This window comes from Muntiacus reevesi, chromosome 1 (genome assembly GCF_963930625.1).
Source record: "Muntiacus reevesi chromosome 1, mMunRee1.1, whole genome shotgun sequence".
In the NCBI taxonomy this organism is placed as follows: Eukaryota; Metazoa; Chordata; class Mammalia; order Artiodactyla; family Cervidae; genus Muntiacus; species Muntiacus reevesi.
In genome coordinates, this window is record NC_089249.1 from 97558896 (window position 1) to 97583191 (window position 24296).

Sequence of the window (24296 nt, forward strand, 5' to 3'; positions counted from 1 at the left end):
CTCCTGAGTCTTCATCTTTATTGTTTCAGTTGATTGTTAAATTACTACCTTCCACACTCTAACCATCTCCACCCACCCCAGCCCCAAATGATCACTGCCTTTTCCTCAGGTCTTATGTTTGTCCTGATCACCTTCTAAAGAAACGGACTCCTCCCTGCACACACACAGACTTTCGTCGCTCGCTAATCCAGTACTTTTCCCTAAACTCTTTGTTATGAAATTTCTCTGTTATTATTTCATTTGTTCATTGGTTTTTATGTTTATCTTTTCCACTAAAATACGAGCTTTATGAGCTCATTCTTGTTTATAACTGCAAGCCCAGTGGCTAAGCCGGTAGCAGCACATGATGAATAATATGTAAATATTTGTTGAATAAATGAATGAACTCATAGAACAAAGAATGGAAACTAGGTTATTGCAGCTGCCCTTAATCATTTTTACTTTTACTTTATCTTATTCCTTAGATATCCTTTAAGGATTGGATTTTTGTTTTATTGGAGGATAATTGCTTTACAATGTTGTGGTGGTCTCTACTGTACATCAGTGCAAATCAGTCATAATTATATATATTTATATCCCCTCTGTCTTGATCCTCCCCCTCATCCCACCCTTCTAGGTCATCACACAGCACCAGGCTGGGCTCCCTGTGATGTACAGCAACTGCTCACTATTTACACTTGATAGTGTATATGTGGTTGCAAGAAAGAAACATACAGAGTTGTTCATGGGATGGAGGTTTCTGCTTGGAGGTTAAGAAAACAGCCCAAGAGAGCCTCACTCCAGATATCAGTACTTTCCACAAAGGGGAAAATTACAGCAGGCTTTGGAAGAATCTCATTCTGGAAACTAGTAATTCCAATCACCTCTTCTTCTCTGAAGTCAGAAACCATTGTTCCCTGCTGACTTGTATGTGTCTCCTGCTTTTGTGTTGTAAGAGCAAACAGACCGTCTTGTTTCCCATCCTCCACTGAGGACTGCCTCCTTGGAGAGTCTCCCTTCAAGCCTCCTTTTCAGCAACTGGTGTCTCACCTATTCACTCTATTCATTGCAACCTGGCCTTTATTCACCATCCCTGAGCCACTCGGGTGTGGTCAGAATAGCAGAATGATGTGGCTTATATGATAATAACTTACTGTAGAAAGAACTACATGAGGCCACTTGTCCATAAACCCACAGAACTGCATGGGGACATGTTAGGCACTAGGAGTTGCACAGTCTGTCAAGGATAATTTTGTTTTGTTTTGTTTGAGTTCAAGGCTCCGTCTTCACCTACAATAGTGGGAGTTACTACTTGCTTCCTACAATTTAGTAAATCTTAGAGAGCTCCCATATGTACTGTGTTAAGTGGCTTCAATGGTGTCCAACTCTTTGTAATGCCATGGACTGCAGCCCACCAGGCTCCTCTATCCATGAGATTCTCCACACAAGAACACTGGAGTGGTTTGCCACGCTCCCGCCAGGGGATCTTCCTGATCCAGGGATCGAACGTACATCTCTTACATATCCTGCATTGGCAGGGGTTGTTCACCACTAGTGTTACCTGGGAAGCCTTCTTTATAGAGATATCTACATTTTTTAGAATAAAATGTAGTTTGCTGGTCTGCAAACTGCTAGGTCATTTGCCTAGGACTTCTGGGGATCTCTTTGAAGGAGCCAGGTACAGAATACAAGTGAAGCAGTTTTTCAGTATATCAAAGTCGTAACTAATTATTCAAACTCTTGCAAATCAATTAAAATGCATACTGGGAAAGTATTAATCTAAGGGAAATCTGGCATAAAAGTTTTTATACAATGAATATATGTATCTGGATGCAATTTGTAAATCTTCATATATTGGGAATTTACAATGTGCTTTGCAGCTAAGGGAACAAGAGGGACATAGAAGACACCTTTTTATCTTTTTTTTTTTTAAAGCATACATGTTTTGTCCTCAAGTAAATTATAAGATTAATCTGAGCCTGGGGCAGTTTGAAATCTCAACTCCATTGATAAGCTGTGCAAGTGAAAGTTGCTCTGTCGTGTCTGACTCTTTGCGACCCCATGGGCTATACAGTCCATGGAATTCTCCAGGCCAGAATACTGGAGTGGGTAGCCTTTCCCTTCTCCAGGGGATCTTCCCACCCAGGGATTGAACCCAGGTCTCCTGCACTGCAGGTGGATTCTTCACCAGCTGAGTCACAAGGGAAGTCCAAGAATACTGGAATGGGTAGCCTATCCATTCTCCAGCAGATCATCCCAAACCAGGAATCAAACCAGGGTCTCCTGCATTGCAGGTGATTCTTTACCAACTGACTTATCAAAGCCGCTGCTGCTGCTGCTGCTAGGTCACATCAGTCGTGTCCGACTCTGTGTGACCCCATAGACTGCAGCTCCCATCCCAGCACAAAACAACACACCCAACCCCACTGGGAGCTCTCAGTCTTACTTGAAGAGAGCTCCTCTCCTCTTTTTCTGCTCTTCAGGAGAACACTTTATACCCAGCAGGGATTCAGATGATTCCCAAATACCACAAATACCTATCAGTTGGTATCAGAAGACCTATTCTCTCAGTTCATCAGTTCAGTTGCTCAGTTGTGTCTGACTCCTGGTGACCCCATGGACTATAGCACACAGGCCTCACTGTCCATCAGCAACTCCCAGAACTTGCTCAAACGCATGTTCATCAAGTCAGTGACGCCATCCAACCATCTCATCCTCTTATAGTCCCCTTCTCCTCCTGCCTTCAATCTTTCCTAGCATCAGGGTCTTTTCTAATGAGTCAGTTCTTCGCATCAGGTTGCCAGAGTATTGGAGCTTCAGCTTTAGCATCAGCCCTTCCAATAAATATTCAAGACTGATTTCCTTTAGGATTGACTGGTTTGATCTCCTTGCAGTCCAAGGGACTCAAGAGTCTTCTCCAAAACCACAGTTGAAAAGCATCAGTTCTTCGGCACTCAGCTTTCTTTATGGTCCAACTCTCATATCCATACATGACTACTGGAAAAACTATACCTTTAACTATATGGACCTTTGTTGGCAAAGAAATGTCTCAGCTTTTTAATATGCTATCTAGGTTGGTCATAATTTTTCTTCCAAGGAGCAAGCGTCTTTTAATTTCATGGCTGCAGTCACCATCTGTAGTGATTTTGGAGCCCAGGAAAATAAAGTCTGTCACTGTTTCCATTGTTTCCCCATCTCTTTGCCATGAAGTAATGGAATCGGATGCCATGATCTTAGTTTTTTGAATGTTGAGTTTTAGACCAACTTTTTCACTCTCCTCTTTCACTTCATCAAGAGGCTCTTTAGTTCTTCTCTTTGTGCCGTAAGGGTGGTGTCATCTGCGTATATGAGGTAATTGATATTTCTCCTGGCAATCTTGATTCCAGCTTGTGCTTCAACCAGCCCAGAATTTCACATGATGTATTATGCTTATAAGTTAACTAAGCAGGGTGAAAATAATACAGACTTGACATACTCTTTCCCAATGTTGAACCAGTACATTGTTCCATGTCTGGGTCTAACCATTGCTTCTTGATCTGCATATAGGTTTCTCAGGAAGGAGGCAGGTAAGGTGGTCTGGTATTCTCACCTCTTGAAGCACTTTCCACAGTTTGTTGTGATCCATACAAAGGCTTTAGCGTACTCAAGGAGGCAGTAGTAGATGTTTTTATAGAATTCTCTTGCTTTTTCTATGATCCAACGGATGTTGGGAATTTGATCTCTAGTTCCTCTCCCTTTTCTAAAACCAGCTTGAACAACTGGTAGTTCTCAGTTCACATATTGTTGAAGCCTAGCTTGGAGAATTTAGGGCATTATTTTGCTAATGTATGCGATGACTGCAATTGTGCAGTAGTTTGAGCATTTTTTGTCATTGAGTTTCTTTGTTATTGGAATGAAAACTGACCTTTCCAGTCCTGTGGCCACTCCCGAGTTTTCCAAATTTGCTGACATATATACTAGCTTCAGCACTTTCATAGCATGATCTTTTAAGATTTGAAATAGCTCAACTGGAATTCCATCACCTCCACTAGCTTTGTTCGTACTGATGCTTCCTAAGGCCTACTTGACTTCACATTCCAGGATGTCCGGCTTTAGGTAAGTGATCACATCATCATGATTATCTGGGTCATTAAGACTTTTTTTGTATAGTTCTGTGTATTCTTGCTACCTCTTTTTAATATCTTCTGCTTCTGTTAGGTTCATACTGTTTCTGTTCTTTATTGTGCCCATCTTTGCATGAAAAGTTCCCTTGGTATCTCTAATTTTCTTGAAGAGATCTCTAGTCTTTCCCATTCTATTGTTTTCCTCTATTTCTTTGCATTAATCACTGAGCAAGGCTTTCTTATCTTTCCTTACTATTCTTTGGAACTCTGCATTCAGATGGATATATCTTTCCTTTTCTCCTTTGCCTTTCACGTCTCTTCTCTTCTCCACTATTTGTAAGGCCACGTCTCTTCTCTTCTCCACTATTTGTAAGGCCTCCTCAAACAACCATTTTGCCTTTTTGCATTTCTTCTTCTTGGGAATGGTTTTGGTCATTGCCTCCTATACAATGTCACAAACCTCTGTCCATAGTTCTTCAGGCACTCTATCAGATCTAATCCCTGAATCTGTTTTTCACTTCCACTGTATAATCGTAAGGTATTTGATTTAGGTCATACCTGAATGGTCTTGTTACCTGTAGGTTGCAGAGAATGACTAGCTACAGCCTAGAGGACTGAACTAGGAGGCCAGTCTAAGAGTTTTATAAGGTAGAAACTGAGGTGGTTGGTTTAGGTGACAGAGCTCTTAACTTGAAGTTGTGTAACTGTGTTCTTTTTCTGTTTTTAAAGAAGATCCTGAGACTGTGTTCCTCAAGTGACTCTCCTCCTACCCCTACTAGTGATTGTTTTCTAGGGGCCTAACAAATGGCATGTGCTCTTAGAGCTTTGATTTTATTTAATGATTTTTGGGAAACCTAATTTTTTTGGTCGCTAAAACATACTGATTCAATAGAACAGAGTGTTAAATTTGCATGGATTTTAAAATAACACATGAAATTTTCCAGTTCTGTTATAATTGGTAGGCTTTAAAACCTTTTTAATGAATGGAAGAGGTTTCCAAAAGACATTATATCTTTCACCCTTCATTTACTAATACTTCAATAGATAGTGCCAAAGAGTGACTAGTCAGTGTTTATAAAGTCGGAAGAAAGTTTCCCTGTTGGATGCTTGTTTTCATATGAGCAGTGACAGTGCTGCTTCCTTCATTTGACTCACCATTGTTTACAAAAGTAAAGCAGGATTCTCTGAGTGAAAATTTTCGAAATCATTGATGGGGAGTGTTCCCTCTGTGAACAATTAGTTCTTTAGACCAGTTTCCAGTGTTTTTTTTCTCCCCCACCAAATCTTCTACTTCTGTTGTAACAGATGGTTTCCATGATAAGGCTCCTTTTGTTCCTCCATAAAGAGCAGTAAATGAATGAAAGTGCATTGCTTCCCTGGGAAGAGCCCTGGAAGGTGTGATGGGCAGGGGAGTCCAGCAGCCCAGTCTGCCTCACTTGCCGGCGGCTCAGTTGACTCAATCTGATCATCAGACCTGCTGGGCGGTTGTAAACTTGTGTCAGTAAGAGCCTAGATGGTAAAGAGGATTTAGTTGGCAAGATACCAGACAGTGCAGATGTTAGTCATGGTGCTTGCGCCTGTCCCCAGGAGAATGTAATTCCCTCACCTGTCTAGGAATTGGAAACTGCACATAGGACACTTACAGAAAAGATGAAATACATATTTCAGGGTCCTACGGCTCAGTGGGAAAGAATCTGCCTGCCAATGTAGGAGATGTGGGTTCGATCCCTGGGTTGGGACAATCCTCTGGAGGAGCAAATGGCAACCCACTCCAGTATTCTTGCCTGGGAAATCCCACGGACAGAGGAACATGGCATCTACAGTCCATGGGGTCACAAAGAGTTGGACATAACTTAGTGACTAAACAACAACAAGAACAACTGAAGACTTACCAAAACAATTCCCTCAAAATTTTATTAATAGGCATATTTGGAAAAAGTTCCCCTTGACCAAGAGCCTTTGCCTGATTGTGTTGTTGTGTTAGTTTACCTGTATATTCAGTGAACTATAGGCTTTTTGTGGTGGGAAGTTTGGCCTTCCTCCCTTCTCAGACCACCATGCCCAGCACCTAGGAGTGCTTGAGACATTTAGGAATGAATGAATATGTTATGCTTGTGATCAGTTTCCCAGAATAAACCAACCATATCCTCTGACATCTTGCAAAACTAGTTATTTTTTTAATGTGCCAGTGTTTAGATTTTAAATTAGGCCTCAGAGGTGAAAGGCCAGCACATTATGGACAGCTCATTTATCTAGCACACAACTCTCAGCTCTAAGTTATTGCCCTGGGGAAGCCCACTGCATTAGGGCTGTGATATCAGCCTCCTGAGTAGATACTGATCGCTGCTGTGGCAATCATTCTTCTCAGAAGCCACAGTGGCTGATAAAGGTACAGTAGGCTAATTTCATTGAGGCTTTATGTGAAAATTATCAGTGAAATAGTTTATATCTAGCAACTTTCCAATAGAATTCTACCTAGAATTAACTTCTTTTTAAAAAGTACACTTGAAATCCTTTCTTGGTATATGTCACTCTTACTGGTATTGAATTCAGATCTGAAAGGAAACCTTGCTTCAGATCCCCATTTTAAAAATACTTCTGTATTGTTTTTGAAAACTCTAGTGTTCCACATCAGAGAAGGCAATGGCACCCCACTCCAGTACTCTTGCCTGGAAAATCCCATGGACGGAGGAGCCTGGTGGGCTGCAGTCCATGGGGTCTCTGGGAGTTGGACCCGACTGAGCGACTTCACTTTCACTTTCCACTTTCACGCATTGGAGAAGGAAATGGCAACCCACTCCAGTGTTCTTACCTGGAGAATCCCAGGGATGAGGGAGCCTGGTGGGCTGCCGTCTATGGGGTCGCACAGAGTCGGACACAACTGAAGTGACTTAGCAGCAGCAGCAGCAGTATTCCACGTAATTACATTGGCTTCAGTTTTATTTAACCAGAACCCCATGATGATACTGGAGTAAAACCATCATTTTAATATTTCTGATTCTTCTCTTTGCTAATTCTTCCTGCATAAGAATGATGTGGGGTCCTTGTCTGATTTTAGACTAAGCATAGTTGCCAATATGAACAAAAGTTAAAGGGCACAATTGTCTACAAGTTATGTATTATATTAAGGACACAGTTTGCCATATAGCAAAGCATATGCTGAAGGGAATAAAACAAGCTGAAATAACTAAATATTTGGAAGGAGATCTATTTTGTCTCAGCCATTTTAATGATATCCCCTTGGATAAAGATTATTGATTATATAAAGTTTTGGGAAACCCCATGATTGCTCAACTGTGTATGTTGGCATTACATATGATGATTTTGCATTTAATATCTGAAGGTAGTTTCAATATAACTTTTCAGATTTTGATGAGTGGCCTTGTAATTATACCAAGATATCCATTAGAAATTCAGTTCTAGAATAGAAAGAAAGTAAACAACTATTACATCAATGTTACCTGAGAAGAATAAAGTAGCTTTCTGCAATGAGTTATAAGTTATCATATAATGGAATTTATATGTTTTAATCAGTTTTTTTTAGAATAACATTTAGCTACTTATTTCTGATGGGTCCATATCAGTGAGGGAAATTACAGTTCTGCTTTTGTAGTTTTATCCCATTTTGTATCTCAGAATCCCTTGAAGTGTGGATAACCAAAGGAAAATAAGAATTTCATTTTTTTTTTAAATAAGAAACTAGGGATTTTAAGCCTGAACAAATTTTGAAAGTCTAGTCTATAAAAAGGAGATTTGCCTTCTTCAGCATAATTCCAGATGGAAGGAGGCAGGTCAATGGAGAGAAGTTAGAGAAAGTTCTGAGTAAATTTCAGATAGAGCTTGTTCATACACTATATGCAACAATGACTGAGCTGTCACGGGGACGTGTGTAGTGAATGTTCTGTCCTGAACATTTTTAAACAGAGGTTAAAACCTGTCAGGGATATTTTATAAGGGGAGAAGAAAACCTATACTAAATTAACACTAAATGACTGTTCGAAATATAAGCATCTGTAAATCCAATTTCTCCTCCATTCTTGATCTCATTTACGAGGTGTGGATGCCTACTGTTGCAGTAGATTATGTCAGCAATTATATTGATGGCTGAGTGCTGACATGAAGTTTAACCCACTCCCTCTCTTATTTTCATTTCATTTTTATCTATCAGTTAATGTGATTATTTTTGCCTTTTTAGCAATGTCACTGTCTTGTTTTTTAATAAAAGAAAGGAATACAAAAGGGCCTTTTGGAAAGCAACCATTCATCCCACTAGTACTGCAGAATCCCTCCTCATGCAGGCATCGGAGGCAAGGGGCAGACTGTCAGATTTCACTGTGTCACTGTGCCCTGGCTTCACTCCTTTTATCTTTTCAATCTCTATAGCCCTGTAGCCCTGACAGGTCACCCTGAAACGGGATGTGCTGACCAATGAGAAAAAAATAGCCAAAGCTGATCCTAACAAGTGGCCAAAAAATATAAATTCCATTATACTATAAATTTATAACTCATCCCACTGAAAAGCATGTGAGTCAAGTAAACATATCTTGCAAATCAGGTATGGCTGAATTCAGACTAGTAGCAATCTCCTTTGACTATTACCTGGGCTCAACCACATTCTTGGCAAGGGTCACACAATTTTTGTTTAATGGAATGAGATAAGCACCATACCCTGTGCTTGTGTGCTACCCAATCAACTCCCCAAATGAAGCTCATAACCACGAAGAAAGTAATAGCAGAAAAAATAGAGTAAATGAAAAAATCAGGAATAAACAAGACTATGAAAACCAAGTCCATCATTCCAAAGACTGCTTCAGTTCAGTTCAGTTCAGTCGCTCAGTTGTGTCCGACTCTTTGCAACCCCATGAATCACAGCACACCAGGCCTCCCTGTCCATCACCAACTCCCAGAGTTTACTCAAACTCATGTCCATTGAGTAGGTGATGCCACCCAGCCATCTCATCCTCTGTCGTCCCCTTCTCCTCCTGCCCCCAATCCCTCCCAGCATCAGGGTCTTTTCCAATGACTCAGCTCTTCGCATGAAGTGGCCAAAGTACTGGAGTTTCAGCTTCAGCATCAGTCCTTCCAATGAACACCCAGGACTGATCTCCTTCAGGATAGACTGGTTGGATCTCCTTGCAGTCCAAGGGACTTTCTAGAGTCTTCTCCAACACCACAGTTCAAAAGCATCAATTTTTTGGCGCTCAGCTTTCTTCACAGTCCAACTCTCATATCCATACATGACCACTGGAAAAGCCATAGTCTTGACTGGATGAACCTTTGTTGGCAAAGTAACGTCTCTGCTTTTTAATATGCTTTCTAGGTTGGTCATAACTTTCCTTCCAAGGAGTAAAGGTCTTTTAATTTCATGGCTGCAGTCACCATCTGCAGTGATTTTGGAGCCCCCCAAAATAAAGTCTGACACTGCTTCCACTGTTTCCCCATCTATTTCCCATGAAGTGATGGGACCGGATGCCATGATCTTAGTTTTCTGAATGTTGAGCTTTAAGCCAACTTTTTCATTCTCCTCTTTCACTTTCATCAGAGGTTTTTTAGTTCCTCTTCACTTTCTGCCACAAGGGTGGTGTCATCTGCATATCTGAGGTTATTGATATTTCTCCCAGCAATCTTGATTCCAGTTTGTGCTTCTTCCAGCCCAGCGTTTCTCATGATGTACTCTGTATATAAGTTAAATAAGCAGGGTGACAATATGCAGCCTTGACATACTCTTTTTCCTATTTGGAACCAGTCTGTTGTTCCATGTCCAGTTCTAACTGCTTAGTCCAAAGTAAATCCTAAGACTAGTACTTAGGTCTCATTATTTGACTGAAGTATATTAATATATGTACTATTTTCAATTTTAAATATTATGATTTTACTAGGTCATATGTTGTCAGCATTCTAGTCCATTGAAAAGCATAGATAATTCAACATTGCTCCATACCTATTCCACAGCCTTTTTGTATAGCCTGGGCATTCTGGATTTTAATCCATAACCTATACAAAAGGGTTGGTGAAATGTCATGAAACTTAATTTTTTCTTATGACACACAAATTCATGAAGTGTTCCGTATTTTTTTTAAGTCTATGCATTTTCAATCATTTCTTCTTGAGAATGAGTAACTTGGGCATATCGGCAATAAGAGAATTGCTGTTCCCACCATTTGTCACATGGCACTGCTTCTTTTTGTCCCTGTGGATCTTTGTCTACAGAGAGAATTGCAGTGAAGGCCAGGGCCCTTCCTGTCATTCAACTGGTCCCAGTATTTAAGGCCACATCAGCTCTTTCAGGTTTAAAAAGTTTTCCGTTTTGTCTTCAGCCTTTATTTAAAAATTGACATAAAAACAAAATTATCAAGGGAGCCTACTGAACAAAATGCCTTTCTTGCCCTAGAAATGCTCAGTAAAACTGAGGCTTACTGCAAACCAAGGCTTACTCTGGCCCCTCAACATGGAATAGTTATCATGCAAACCATGCTGCATTTGAAAAATTCTATTTTAGCATCTTCTCCCATCTATTAAACTTCTAAATCTGTTTTGGTGTGCATGGGATGTTTAGGTCTCATTTTATGTTAACCACAGTATCTTAATAAAAAATGTAAAATAAGCTTTCTGTACTGAAGTATGGGTTTCCCTGGTGGCTCAGATGATAAAGAATTTGCCTGCAATACAGAAAACCTGGGTTTAATCCCTGGGTTGGGAAGATCCCCTGGAGGAGGGAATGGCAACCCACTCCAGTATTCTTGTCTAGAGAATCCCATGGACAGAGGAGCCTGGTGGGCTACAGTCCATGGGGTCGCAAAGAGTTGAACACAACTGAGTGACTAATACACACACACACACACACTCAGGTGTAGTATGTTAAGAGTGAGTCTGATAAACACTTGACCGAGAACAGTTCTCTCATTTTGGAAAAGACAATGTCTGTTGTTTGTTTAAGGGTGCCACCGCCTTTCTACCATCTGGTGGGGAAACTCCATGAGAGATGTGGGATCAAAGTCATCGCTTCGGGGTTCTGTGGCACAAGAACTGAAGCAAAGGGGAGATGTGGCAACTCAAAACACGTCTCGGCAGTTGCAGCCGTTAAATGGGGTGCAGGGCGTGTTGCTTTTCAGCCCTTCTGTCTTCTGATCGACCGGGCTGATAAGAAAGTGTTGAATAAAACTTATCAGTTCTGTTTAGTTTATAGCCACACTTGTTTTCTCCTCATCCCCTGCTGGGTGGTTATTAAGAAATGATTTTGGGGACTTTATTCAACCTTTTGCTGGAGCATTTCGTATAGACACAGAGGTCCTTTTGAGGTAACTTGGACACTTAGAACTGAATGACGGTCATTCACCCTCTTCTACTAGTGCAACAATTTCAGCCAGTTATAGTGTCACTATGTTTAATCATTAGAATAAAAAGTCTTGAAGTGTAATAAGCAATAGCTTAAGTCCTTCAGTGTGCAAGAGATACCATGTTTTGCGCAGCCTTGTTGGCAGGAGCAGTTTCACCTCCAGATGAAAAGGTGACTGGGATGTGGTGCATTTGGAAGCCGTGTCGGTGCAGTCAGGCCTGGGTGCAGTTGAAGCTGCTGTTCACAAAAATGAAATTCCGAACTGAGGCCTTCATTGCCCATTCCAAGAAATAGAAAGAAAAGGCCTAGATCAGTATTTCAAGTACTGTTGATACTATTGGCTTAGACACATTCCCTTTATTGGGTCTGTTTTGCAAGCCTAAATTTGAGCCTGAAGAATTTCTCCATATAAATGTCTTAAGTATTGCAGTGGCACATCCATCACCGTTTTGTTTTGAATTACAAAGATAACCTTAAGATATGAGCCTTATACTGGGCAATGTGATACATACACAGAAAGGGTGAGCTTCCTTAGTGATGAAATCAGCCAGTGCCCAAGAGGAAAGTAATAGGCAGAAAGGACAGAGTTGATGAAAAAATTGATTCTTTTCCATTAAACTGTACGTGATGTGTTTTTTATGAAGTAGACATCAGCTGAAAGAGAAATATTTTTTCAACTAAAAAGAGATTGATGGTGAGGGAGAGGAAAAATGTATAAGGAATCAGGGGATAAATATGTGTCTTATTTTATTACCATCTCAAATAATGAGAAACTTGAAAAGCATTCCATTGTGGTTACCTCGTATGTTTCCTTGGGCTTGGTGCTATTAAAACTCTTTAATGTTCCTAATGGCTTTGTTTTTTTTTTTTTTTAGAAGTACATTTGGATTTCACACTTTATTATTTTCATAATCCTAAGAGTTGTGTTGCTTATTTTCAGGTTTACCAAAGATGCAGGCTATTAGGAACTACAGTGGAACGCCGCCCCCCGCTCTTCATGAAGGACCCCCATTACACATTCAGGCAGGGGATACAGTTGAACTTCTGAGAGGAGATGCACACAGTCTGTTTTGGCAGGTACCGTTCACATTACAGTGTTTTAGATTTAACAGATGATTTATTACTTCTTGGAGACCAAAGCTCTTGTGTTTAGAACTGATTGCATGCTTTCAGCTTCACAAATTTTACATGACATGAGGAAAAATATTTTTTATTAACCACCCTCAAATTTACCAATGCTGAAGTGGCAATGAGTGTTAGAACACTAAAGAAAATAGTATCATTGCTCTGAATCAGAATTATCATTTGTATTAAAAATTCATGTGTTGACAGCATTTTTTCCAAACCCAGGACTTTGGGTATGATCAAATTCACACAGTTCTAACATATTAGCGCTTTACTTCAGGGGAACTACCAACTAGCTTGCCAGAGGCCATTGCTGGCCAATTGTATCTACCCACAGTAATACCTGAAATTATCAGAGGTGCTCTGGGTATTATTTACAAAATAAGTAATTTGTCACAAGTGAGCGAAGATGTTAATGTTTGCTGGTGATGAAATCTCTCTTGTCCAGTTAGCCTGCTTTGGTTCAAGGGTTTTGTTAAATGAGGTAAATATGGTAGAGTGTAATGATGGAACAGAGTTGGATGGTAGAACATTGCTGTTCATTAAATTATTCTGTATTTTCATGCATATGTTAGAAATACCTTCCAACAAACTTAAGGAGCTTAAAAAAAAAAGTCTGTGGTGAATTGAGGGAGAAAAGAGTGGGATCAACAGAATGCTTAGCACGTGAGTGAAGTTTTCTAGGGGTAAAGATAGAGCAGAAAAGGATTGTTGGATAATAATCCATCATGTGCATGTGTAAATGGTAGCTACTTTGTTTGCACAAAAGCATCTTATTGTCTGCCATCTTGTTACAGAAGAATGCCCCTAAGTTAACAGTTAACTCCAACCACCTATCAATTTCCATAGCCAGTAGCTTTTCTAGAGCTCTAGCAACCTTCTTAAGTATCCTAAACTTCTCATACCTAATTCTTCCCCCGAAAAGGAAGAGAATCACAGACTCAGACTCTTAACTCTTCTATCCACTCCTGCATTTCCCAACCCAACCACAAAACATGCCTGCTTGTGTATACATAAGATTTGTCTTATTCAAGACTTATCTTTTTCTTGGATATTCCATCCTCACATTATGTCAGTTGGCTCTTGACCGCTACATTTTCAATTTCATTCTCTCCACTGGCTCCTTTTCTACAGCTTATAAATATGTAAATGTGCTCAGGCTCCTCCCAGCTTAAAATACATGTAACTCCACTTTTTGTCTGGTTATGTCAATCTTCCACTCCCTCTCATCTTCTCCTTCTCCTGTTCCCAAAGCTGATGAGCTTCTTGAGAAAGTAGTCTGCACTCAGTCTCTGCCTCCTTATGTCCTATTTGTAATGCAGTTTCCTACACAAACTATTCCTACTTGGATTACTAATGCCATTAAAAAACAGCAACTCTGAGATATATAATTAAAGGCACACATTTAAAGTGCAGTTGAATTTGATAAGTTTTGTCAAATGTACATATGAGTGAAAGCATTGTTACAATCAAGGTGATAAGATCAGCCCCAGAGTTTTTGCTGCTCTGTAACCTCTCCCCCGTACCCCTGGTCTCCCTCATGCCCTTTGTAACCCACTCCCCCATGCCCTTCCTTGACCCCACCAGGCAACCACAGTTCTGCCTTCAGACTATGAGTTTGCATTTTTCAGAATTTTATATAAGACATTGTATAGTACATATTATTTTTTGTATGGCTCCTTTTACTTAATATAATTATCTTGAGATTAAACCATGTTGCTTTGTTTAACAATAGTGAAGTGAAAAGTCACTCAGTCCTCTGACTCTTTGCAACCCTACTATACAGTCCATGGAATTCTCCAGGCCAGAGTACTGGATTGCATAGCCTTTCCCTTCTCCAGTGGATCTTCCCAATCCAGGAATCAAACCCAGGTCTCCCACATTGCAGGTAGATTCTTTACCAGCTGAGCCATAAGGAAAGCCCAAGAATACAAGAGTGGGTATCCTATCCCTTCTCCAGGGGATCTTCCCGACCCAGCAGTCGAACCAGGGTCTCCTGCACTGCAGGCGGATTCTTTACCAACCGAGCTATGAGGGAAGCCACAACATTCTATCATTTTTTAAAACTACTTTATTGTGGTTTGATTGATATATAAAAAGCTGTACGTGTTCAATGCATGCAGCTTGAGTTTGGAGATAAGTACATATTCTTGAAACTATTGCCACAATTTATGCCATAAACATACCCATCACATCTAAAAGTTTCCTCCTATCCTATCTTTATTTATTTTGTGATTAACAACATTAATATAAGGTCTACCTTCTTAGCAAATATTTAAATATATAGTACAGTATTACTAACTGTAAACTCTGTGTTGTATAGTAGAACTCTAGGACTTACCCATCTTCCATAACTGAAACTTATATCCTTTGATTACTTCTGCATCTCCTCATTCCCCCAGGCTTTGGCTACCCCTATCCTACTCTCTGCTTCTATGAATTTTACAATTTTTGGTTCCTTACGTGAGTATAGCCAAGACTTGGAAGCAATCTAAATATTCATCAATGGATGACTGAATAAATTAAAATGTGTTATATAACATAGGGCAATACTATTCAGTCTTTGAAAAGAGGGAAATGCTGCCATATGAAAAAACATGGATGAACTTGAGTGACATAATGCCAAGTGAAATAAGTTCTTTTTATTGTTGCTGATTATCCTAGGTATGGGTATAGCACAGTTTATCCATTAGCCTGTTGAGGGGCTTTCAGGTTACTACTGTTTGGGGCTGTTACAAACAAGGTGCTTGAACATTTAAGTATAAGTCTCTGTAGGAACACATACTTTTCTTTTTTCTTAGGTAAATACTGGAAGTCAAAGTGTTAGTCGCTCAGTCGTCACTGACTCTTTGCAACCCCATGGATTGTAGCCCACCAGGCCCCTCTGTCCATGGGATTTCTCAGGCAAGAATGCTGGAGTGGGTTGCCATTTCTTTCTCCAGAGGATCTTTCTGACCCAGGGGTCGAACCCAGCTCTCCTGAGCTGCAGGCAGATTCTTTATAATCTGAGCACAGGCAAGCCCTACGATACTGAATAGTGAAAGGAGATTATAATTAGATATATGTTTAATTTTTTTAAGAGACTACCAAACTGTTTTTCTAACTGACTTTATCCTGTTACAGTTCTACCAGCTGTATAAGATACTTCTAGGTGCTGCATATCCTCACCAGTGTTGTGTATGGTCAGTCTTCCTAGATTTGTCTGTTGTAACAGATGTGTAGTGGTATCTATTTGTTTTGATTTGCATTTCCCTGACTACTGATATTAAGCATCTTTTTCTGTGCTTATTTACCATACATATAACTTCACTGATGTTCTAATATTTTGTCAAATTTTTTAATGAGTTGTGTGCTTTTAATCATTGAATTTTGAGAGTCTCATATATTTTGGATACAAATCCCTGATAAATTAGATTCTTTCCATATATTTTCTCCTACCCTGTGGCTTGCCTTTTTATTATCTTAATAATGTTATTCATAGAGCAGAAGTGTTTACTTTTGATGCTGCTCAATTTGTTAATTTGTTCTTTTTGAATCACACTATGAGCATTGTAAATATCTAAGAAATCCTTTCTTTCCCCAGGGTTACAAAGATGTTTCCCTGTATTTTCTTCTAGAAGCTTTATAGTTTTAAGTTTTATATTTAGGTTTATGATCCATTTTGAGCTATTTTTATATATGATAATTAAAGGGGTTTTTTTTTTCCTGCATATGGATTCAGTGTGTTCCAGCACCATTTGTTTGTTCTTTTAAAATGATTTTATGTATTTATTTGGCTGTGCCGGGTCTTCATTGCTTTGCAAAGGCTTTCTCTAGTTTTGGTGAGCAGGGGCTACTCTTTATTGCAGCACACAGGCTTCTCACTGTGGTGTCTTCTCTTGTTGCAGAGCACAGACTTCAGTAGTTGCAGCATTCGGGCTCAGTAATTGGGGTGTATGGACTCTAAGGCAAGTGGGGTTCAGCAGCCGCAGTACAAAGGCTCAGTAGTTGCAGCTTGTGGGCCCTAGAGCTGCAGGCTTCAGTAATTGCTGCATGTGGACCCAGAAACTGTGGTGCACAGCCTTAGTTACTCTGCATGTAGAATCTTCCTGGACCAGGAATCAAATCCATGTCCCGTGCACTGGCAGCTGGATTCTTATCCACTATGTGACCAGGGACTCTTGTCACCAGCACCATATGTTGAAAATCATTTCTTCACTGGATTGCCTTTGCATTTTGTAGAAAACCATTCGTATCTGTGTAGCTCTGTTTCTGGTATCTTTGGTCTACTGGTCGCTTTCTTCATCTGTATACCATTATAATGATATTTTAATTTTTGCAATTACTAGTAAGTCTTGAAATTAGTGTTAGTCCTCCATGTGTTTTCTATTGTCCAAAGATGTTATGGCTTCGCATTTCACATGAATTTTAGAATGTCTTGAAAATTTCACCAATAAAAGCTTACTTGCACTTTGATTTGGATTGTATTTGTAGATCAGTACTGGAGAATTGACATTTTAACAATGTTGAGTTTTCTGACTACTGTTCGTAGTATGTCTCTCCATTTATTTAGGTCTTTAAATTCTCAGCAGTTTTGTCATTGTACAGAGCAGAAGATATGCACACTCTGTGTCATACTTATCTATGATTGTTTCAGGTGTCATTTTGATGCTATTGTAAATGGTAGTTTTAAAATTTGAATTTCTACTGTTTATTGCTAATACATAGAAATAAACTGATTTTTGTAAATCGATCTTTTATCCTAAAACCTTGTTGAACTCACATTAGTTTTAGTAGCTTTTTTTCTATAGATCCCAGCAGATTTTTTTTTTAAAAAGACAATCAGGTTATAAATGAATAAACAGGTTTTTCTTCCTTTGCCATGTGGCTACCTTCTATGTCTTCTTCCTGCCATGTGTTGAATGGAGGTAGTTTAAAAAAAAGTGCATCCCTGCTTTATTTCTCTATCTATTTATTTATTTACTGCACTGTGTGGCATGTGGGATCTTACTTTCCTGATAATGGATTGAACCTGTGCCTCTTGCATTGGAAGGCAAAGTCTTAGCCACTGGACCACCAGCGAAGTCCCCATCCTTGCTCTATTTTTTATCTTAGGAAGAAAGCATTAAGCCCTTTACCATTAGGTATAGGGTTATCTGCAGTTTTTGTAGATGCGCTTTATCAGGTTGAGGACATTTCCGTCTAGTCCTGGTTTGCTGAGAGTTTTTATCAGTAATGAATGTTTGATGTTGTTGTTTGTCGTTGCAGTTCAGTTACTAAGTCATGTCTGACTCTCTTAGACCCCATGGATTGTAGCCTGCCAGACTCCTCTGTACTCCCCTGGAGCTTCCTCAAATTCCAGTCTATCCAGTCAGTGATGCTATCAAACATCTCATCCTCTGCCACTTCCTTCTCCTTTTGCCTTCAATCTTTCTCAGCACCAGGGTCTTTTCCAGTGAGTCGACTCTCTGCATCATGGCCAAAGTATTAGAGCTTCAGCATCAGTCCTTCCCGTGAATATTAAGAGTTGATTTCCTTTAGGATTGACTGGTTTGATCTCCTATCCACAGGACCCTCAAGAATCTTCTCCAACACCACAATTCAATTCAAAAACACCCGTTCTTCGGCCCTCAGCCTTCTTCATGGTCCACCTCTCACATCCATACATGACTACTGGCAAAATCACAGCTTTGACTATGTGGACCTTGTTGGCAAAGTGATATCTCTGCTTTTTAATACATTATGTCAGAGCTTTTCTTCCAGGGAGTAGTTGTCATTTAATTTCATGGCTGCAGACCGTCTGCAGTGATTTTGGAGCCCAAGAAAATAAGATGTCACTGCTTCCACTTATTCCTCTTCTATTTGCCATGAAGTGCTGGAGCTAGGTGCTATGATCTTCATTTTTTGATTGTTGAATTTTAAGCCAGCTTTTTCACTTTCTCTCCTCTTTCACCCTCATCAAGAGGCCCTTTAGTTCTTCTTCCCTTTCTGCCTTTAGACTGATATCATCTGCATACCTGAAGCTGATGACATTTCTCCTGGCAATCTTAATTCCAGCTTGTGATTCAACCAGGTGGCATTTCACATGATGTACTCTGCATATAAGTTAAATAAGTAAGGTGATAATATATAGCCTTGACATACTCCTTTCCCAATTTTGAACCAGTCTGTTGTTCCATGTCTGGTTCTAACTGTTGCCTCTTCACCCACATACAGGTTTCTCAGGAGACAGATAACATGGTCTGGTATTCCAGTCTATCTAAGAATTTTGCAGTTTATTGTGGTCCACACAGTCAAAGGCTTTTGCATAGTCAATGAAGGAAAAATAGATGTTTTTCCGGAATTCCTTTGCTTTCTCCACGATCCAGCGAGTGTTGGCAATTTGTTCTCTGGTTTGTCTGCCTCTTCAAAATCCAGCTTGTACATCTGGAAGTTCGTGATTCACGTACTACTGAACCCTACTTTGAAAGATTTTGAGCATAACCTTGCTAGCATGTGAAATGAGTGAAATTGTACAGTAATTTGAACATCGTTAGGCGTTGCCCTTCTTTGAGATTGGGATGAAAACTGACCTTTTCCAGTCCTGTGGCCACTGCTGAGTTTTCCAAATTTGCTGACATATGTAGTGCGACACTTTAACAGCATCATCTATTAGCGTTTTAAATTTTAATAGATCAGTTGGGAATTCTGTCACCTCCACTAGCTTTGTTTGTAGTAATGCTTCCTAAGGCCCAGATGTCTTCACATTCCAGGATGTCTGGCTCTAGGTGAGTGATCATACCATCAGGGTTATTCGAGTCATTAAGACCTTTTTTGTGTAGTTGTCCTGCGTAAGTTGGATGTTAGATTTTGTCAAATGCCCTTCCTGCATCAACTGAAATGATTTTATACTTCTTCTTTTATGTTAATATGGTGAATTACATTGGTTTTCAGATGTTAATCTTGCTTTCCTGAGATAAGCCCCAGTTACAAATGATATATTGTCCTTTTTATTGTTATGTTTTGGTAATGTCTTTGTCTGGGTTTGACAATAGTTTAATACTCAAAGAATGAATTGAGAACTACTGTCTTAAATTTTCTGAAAGAATCATTACTGTTATTTCTTCATGAAGTGTTTTATAGAATTTACCAGGAAAACTATCTAGGCCTGGAGTTTCCTTTGTAGGAAGATTTTTTTTTAAAATTACAAATTCAACTCCAAGATTTTTTAAAACTACAAATTCAACTTCTTTAGTAAATACATGTCTGTCTAGGTTATACATTTCATTCTGAGGGAGCTTTGGTATTTTGTGTGTAGAATATGCGGTGTCATCTCTCTCAATTTTGCAATTGGTAATTTGTGACTTCTTTATTTCTGGTCAGTCTAACTACAGGCATTCCTTGGAGATATTGCAGGTTTGGTTCCAGACCATTGTGATAAAGCAAGTCACACAAAGTTTTTAGTTTCCCAGTGTATATAAAAGTTATGTTTATATAATACTATATAGTCTGTTAAGTGTGCATTAGCATTATGTTTAAAAAAATGTTCATATCTTAATCAAACCTTAATTATTTTACTGCTAAAAAATGGTATCATCTGAGCCTTCAGTAAGTCACAGTAGTAACATCAAAGGTCACTGATTACAGATCACCAGACAAATCTAATAATAATGGAAAAATTGGAAATATTGAGAGAATTATCAAAATGTGACACAGATGCATGAAATGAGCAAATGCTGTTGGAAAAATGGTGCTGACTGAATTGCTTGACATAGGGTTGCCATGTCAACCCTTTGCCATTTACAAACCTTCTATATGTAAAAAAACACAGTATCTGCAAAGCACAGTAAAGTGAAGTACAATAATGAGGTATGCCTGTAACTATTATGAATTCTGTTGATCTTTCCATAGAACCAGGAATTAGCTTCACTGGTTCTCTCGGTTATTTTTCTGTTTCCCATTTCATTGATTTCAGCTCTGGTCTGGTTTGTGTCTAGTATTTTTGTCTTAAGCATCTTTGCCACAATCATTTTTGCCTCATAACTAATTGGCCATAAGGCACTCTTGCCATAAAACATGAAAAAATGAAAAGTAAAATGTGTGTAGTAGACTCATGTTGTGAGCTGTCCCTAAGCACTTGCTTGCATTCTTTTTGTTCATTATATTCATGTATATGTATATGTGTGTGTATATATATATATATATATATATATTTGTTGATTTTTCCCCTTGTTTGGCATCACACTTTTTATTTTTTCACAAAAAATTCTTTCTTCATTAGGAAAGAGATCAGTCTCCAAACAATAGGATGCATGTTTGTTATACCTGAGGTTTATATTGTATTGTGAAAGCTTCTGAACGGTTGCTGGTTCTTGGTATATTGTCACATGTCTGTTGGCAGACATTCCAAATTTCTAGGGGAAATGTCGTTTCAACTCTTTACCTTTGAGATCCTCAGCCTTTCTCCTCTAATGTAGTGTGCTTCAAAATAGGAAACAACTCTTGGGGCAAATCGGCATCATCTGTCAGCTGGACAGGGTCATCATTAACAGTTGCTGATGTGTTAGAAAAGTTTAACACATCTCAACCAGTTGAAACAGTCCAAAAACTGTCAACCAGTTATATTATCTTTGTCGCAGAGTTGCCTTATGACTAGTTAGTTATGTGGCAAAAATGTTTACAACAAAAATGCTTACAGCGAACATACCTGGAACTAGTCTATTACATCTTTTCTTCTTATGATTGTGAATTTAATTTGCTTTTAATTTTCTAGTTTCCTAAGATAGAATATTTGCTCATTGATTTGATAACTTTTCCTAATACAGACATTTAGCACTTTAATTTTCTAAGTACTACTTTTGCTGCCCGCCCCCAAATTTTGGTATGTTTATTTGGTATTTTTATTTTGAATTAGTTCAGAATATATTCTGATTTCACCTTCACTTTCTTTTTATGGGTTATTTAGAGGTGCATTATTTAGTTTCCAGGTATTTGGGATTTCCCAGGTACATTTGTTTTTAATTTCTAATTTAACTCCATATCATAAGAGAAAATGGGGCCTCCCTGTTGGCTCAGTAGTAAAGAATCTGCCTGTAATGCAGGAGACGTGGGTTCAATTCCTAGGTCAGGAGGATCCCCTGGAGAAGAAGTGGCAACCCACTTTAGTATTCTTGCTGGAGAATTCCATGGACAGAGGAGCCTGGTGGACTACAGTCTATGGAGTCACAAAAGAGTCAGACACAACTTAGCAACTAAACAGCAAGAGGAAATAGTCTGCATGACTTAAATCATTTTTAATTTATTAAGAATTATTTTATGGCCCAGAAAGTGGTCTATCTTAAGAGATGTTCTGTGTAAAACTGAAAAGAAAGTGTATTCTACTTTTTGGGGTGGGCTGTTCAACAAATACCAATTAAGTCCAAGTCATTGGTAGTGTTGTTCAAGTGTTCTATATCCTTACTGACTGATGACATAACCATCCAACCCATCCACCATCCTACACTCAAGTCTGGCATCTTGGTATATTCTCTGTTCCTTCCTTTCTCTTGCCCCACTCCATATGTGCTTAGTCATCAGATACTCCTCATTTTACCCCCTGACTAGCTCGCAGTGCATTTCTTCCTCTCTCCATCTCTGTCACTCTCTACTTTCCGATCAGCTGTCACCTGACATCTGAAATCACCTTCTAACCAGTCTTGTTACCTCCAGAATTTGTCTTCCTGTTCCCTTCCCACCACAGCAAAGTTCAAATGCAGTTAATTACATAATCCCTTGTGAAAGTCTTCCTGTGTCTTCCTTCGACCATACTGATCCACATGTCTCAGCTGGAATGGAAGTGCTTGTGAACCTGAGGATCCGTGTTCAGTACCGGCCTGCTTCTCTGATCTCATCTTTCATGGTGGCCCACGTGTTGTGTGCCCTCTGTCCCTACAGGGCATCCCTTCCTGCCGCTGCTTCAGCTCAGGAGGAGCCTTGTTTGTGAAGGCTTTCAGGTCCCATCTACCTTTGTTCTCCTAGCTCTGTTTCCAGCTGATCTGGACAGAATTCCCTTTTGTTGTGATAATAATGATAACAATAGCATTAATGACTAATGTTCATTATACCTTTTTTTAATGTTAAAGTTAGAGTTCTAAGCATACTTTACATATATTAACACATACAGTGTGAACAAAAATTCTGTAAAATACTATTATTTTCCCCATTTTATAAATGAGTGAACTAAGACACTGTGAGGTTCAATAGCCTTGTGGTAGGTCTTACAGTTTTTTTCTTGGGTAGTCAAGTGTAATGCACCAGGTGAAGGGACCTGCTGTAAATAGGCCTTCAGTGCAGTTGTGAGGTGAGGAGGGAGGGGAAATATTCTTCAGTCCTATGATTAGATCTCATTTTTTAGTGAACTTTTGCTCTGGATGATAAACCTCCCAAATGTGTGTGCATATGCATAAGGTTTCTTTATCCCTGCTAAGGTGGAACAGAATGACTATAGAGGACGAGAGTTGAGTATTTTTCTTCCCCAGGTCAGCTAGGCTCTGATAATACCCTAGCAGGTTGTATGCTGGTTGACTGGTTTCCTCTGAGGGTAGGCATTATTAAGAGGGCAATGCCTCTTGCCCTCCCTCTGCATGAAGCCAAGAGGATTTTTTCTCCCATAATTCTGTGGGAATCTGACTGAGCTTCCTAAAGTAAGTTTTAAAATATGATGGGGTTACCCCAGTGACTGGGCTCTTTGAGTTTTTTTTTAACTCTTAGGGTTGTCAACAGTGAGCCACCAGCAATTTGTCAAATGTGCTCAGTTGCTCAGTTGCGTCCAACTCTTTTTGTGTCTCCTTGAACTGCAGCCCACCAGGCTCCTCTGTCAATGGAATTTCCCAGGTAAGAACATTGGAGTGGGTTGCCATTGCCTACTTCAGGTTATCTTTCCGACCCAGGGATCAAGCCTGCATCTCTTGTGTAGGGAAGTGGATTCTCTACCACTGAGCCACCTGGGAAGCCTGAATTTATCATCTACAGTGCAGGTTTTTCTGCCCTGGCACTGGATCTTGGAGTAGTTTTCTGCTGCTGAGTCTCTCCTATAAGTGGTGACTTCTTGCATTTGCTTGTCTGTCTTTCTAGTGTTGGGGACCAAGGTGTGTCCTTTGTCCTCCCCTCTCTTAAGGATTCAAGAAGAGTTGTTTATTTTTCAGCCCATCCAGCTTCTTTATTGTTAGGATGGAGGGACAAACTGGAAGCCCCAGAGTTCTTTTACTAAGTTGTATTACCTTCTGTTGTTCTCTGTAGATGATAAGAAAGGCATTATTGTCATTTCCTTTCAGCAGCCTGGAAACATTAAGGGTTTCTAGTATGATGGTGTAATGGCTTTGGAAACTCTCAGGAGAAATGAGAACCACTGGATGACAAAATGTGTGTGTATATCTGTTGAGGGGAGGACATATGATAGTAATGGGAAAGCCTAATGTCTAGAACAGAAGAAAACAATTAGCCCATTTAGTTCAGTTCAGCAAGTGTGTATTGAGCTAATACACAATCGTCAGTAATAGTCTGGGTTGAGCCCAGGCATGAATACATTGTATAGAATCCCAGATAAATTTAATATGAACCACTGACCAGATGACCTAATTGGTAAGATTCTATGGTAGTTAGGGTATTATCCCCAGTGAACTATTGGGTCATTTATAGTAAGCTAACTTACCTAAGACTAACTATAAAATATGGTGTTAAAATGAACTCAAGTGTTTTGACTCTGACAGTTACCAAATGAAGGGTGTAGTTTCAAAGAGTTTGTGTACTATGAAAAT

General features: G+C 39.5%; 1 protein-coding gene across 1 annotated transcript in view; it reads left to right on the forward strand.

Moving 5' to 3' along the window:
* VAV3 (vav guanine nucleotide exchange factor 3) overlaps window positions 1–24296 on the forward strand; it is a 414102-nt gene that overhangs the window by 319299 nt on the left and 70507 nt on the right. Inside the window, exon 20 of the mRNA XM_065907662.1 lies at window positions 12359–12495. Coding sequence (XP_065763734.1) covers window positions 12359–12495 — 137 coding nt within the window. The remainder of the gene's footprint in view (window positions 1–12358; window positions 12496–24296) is intronic.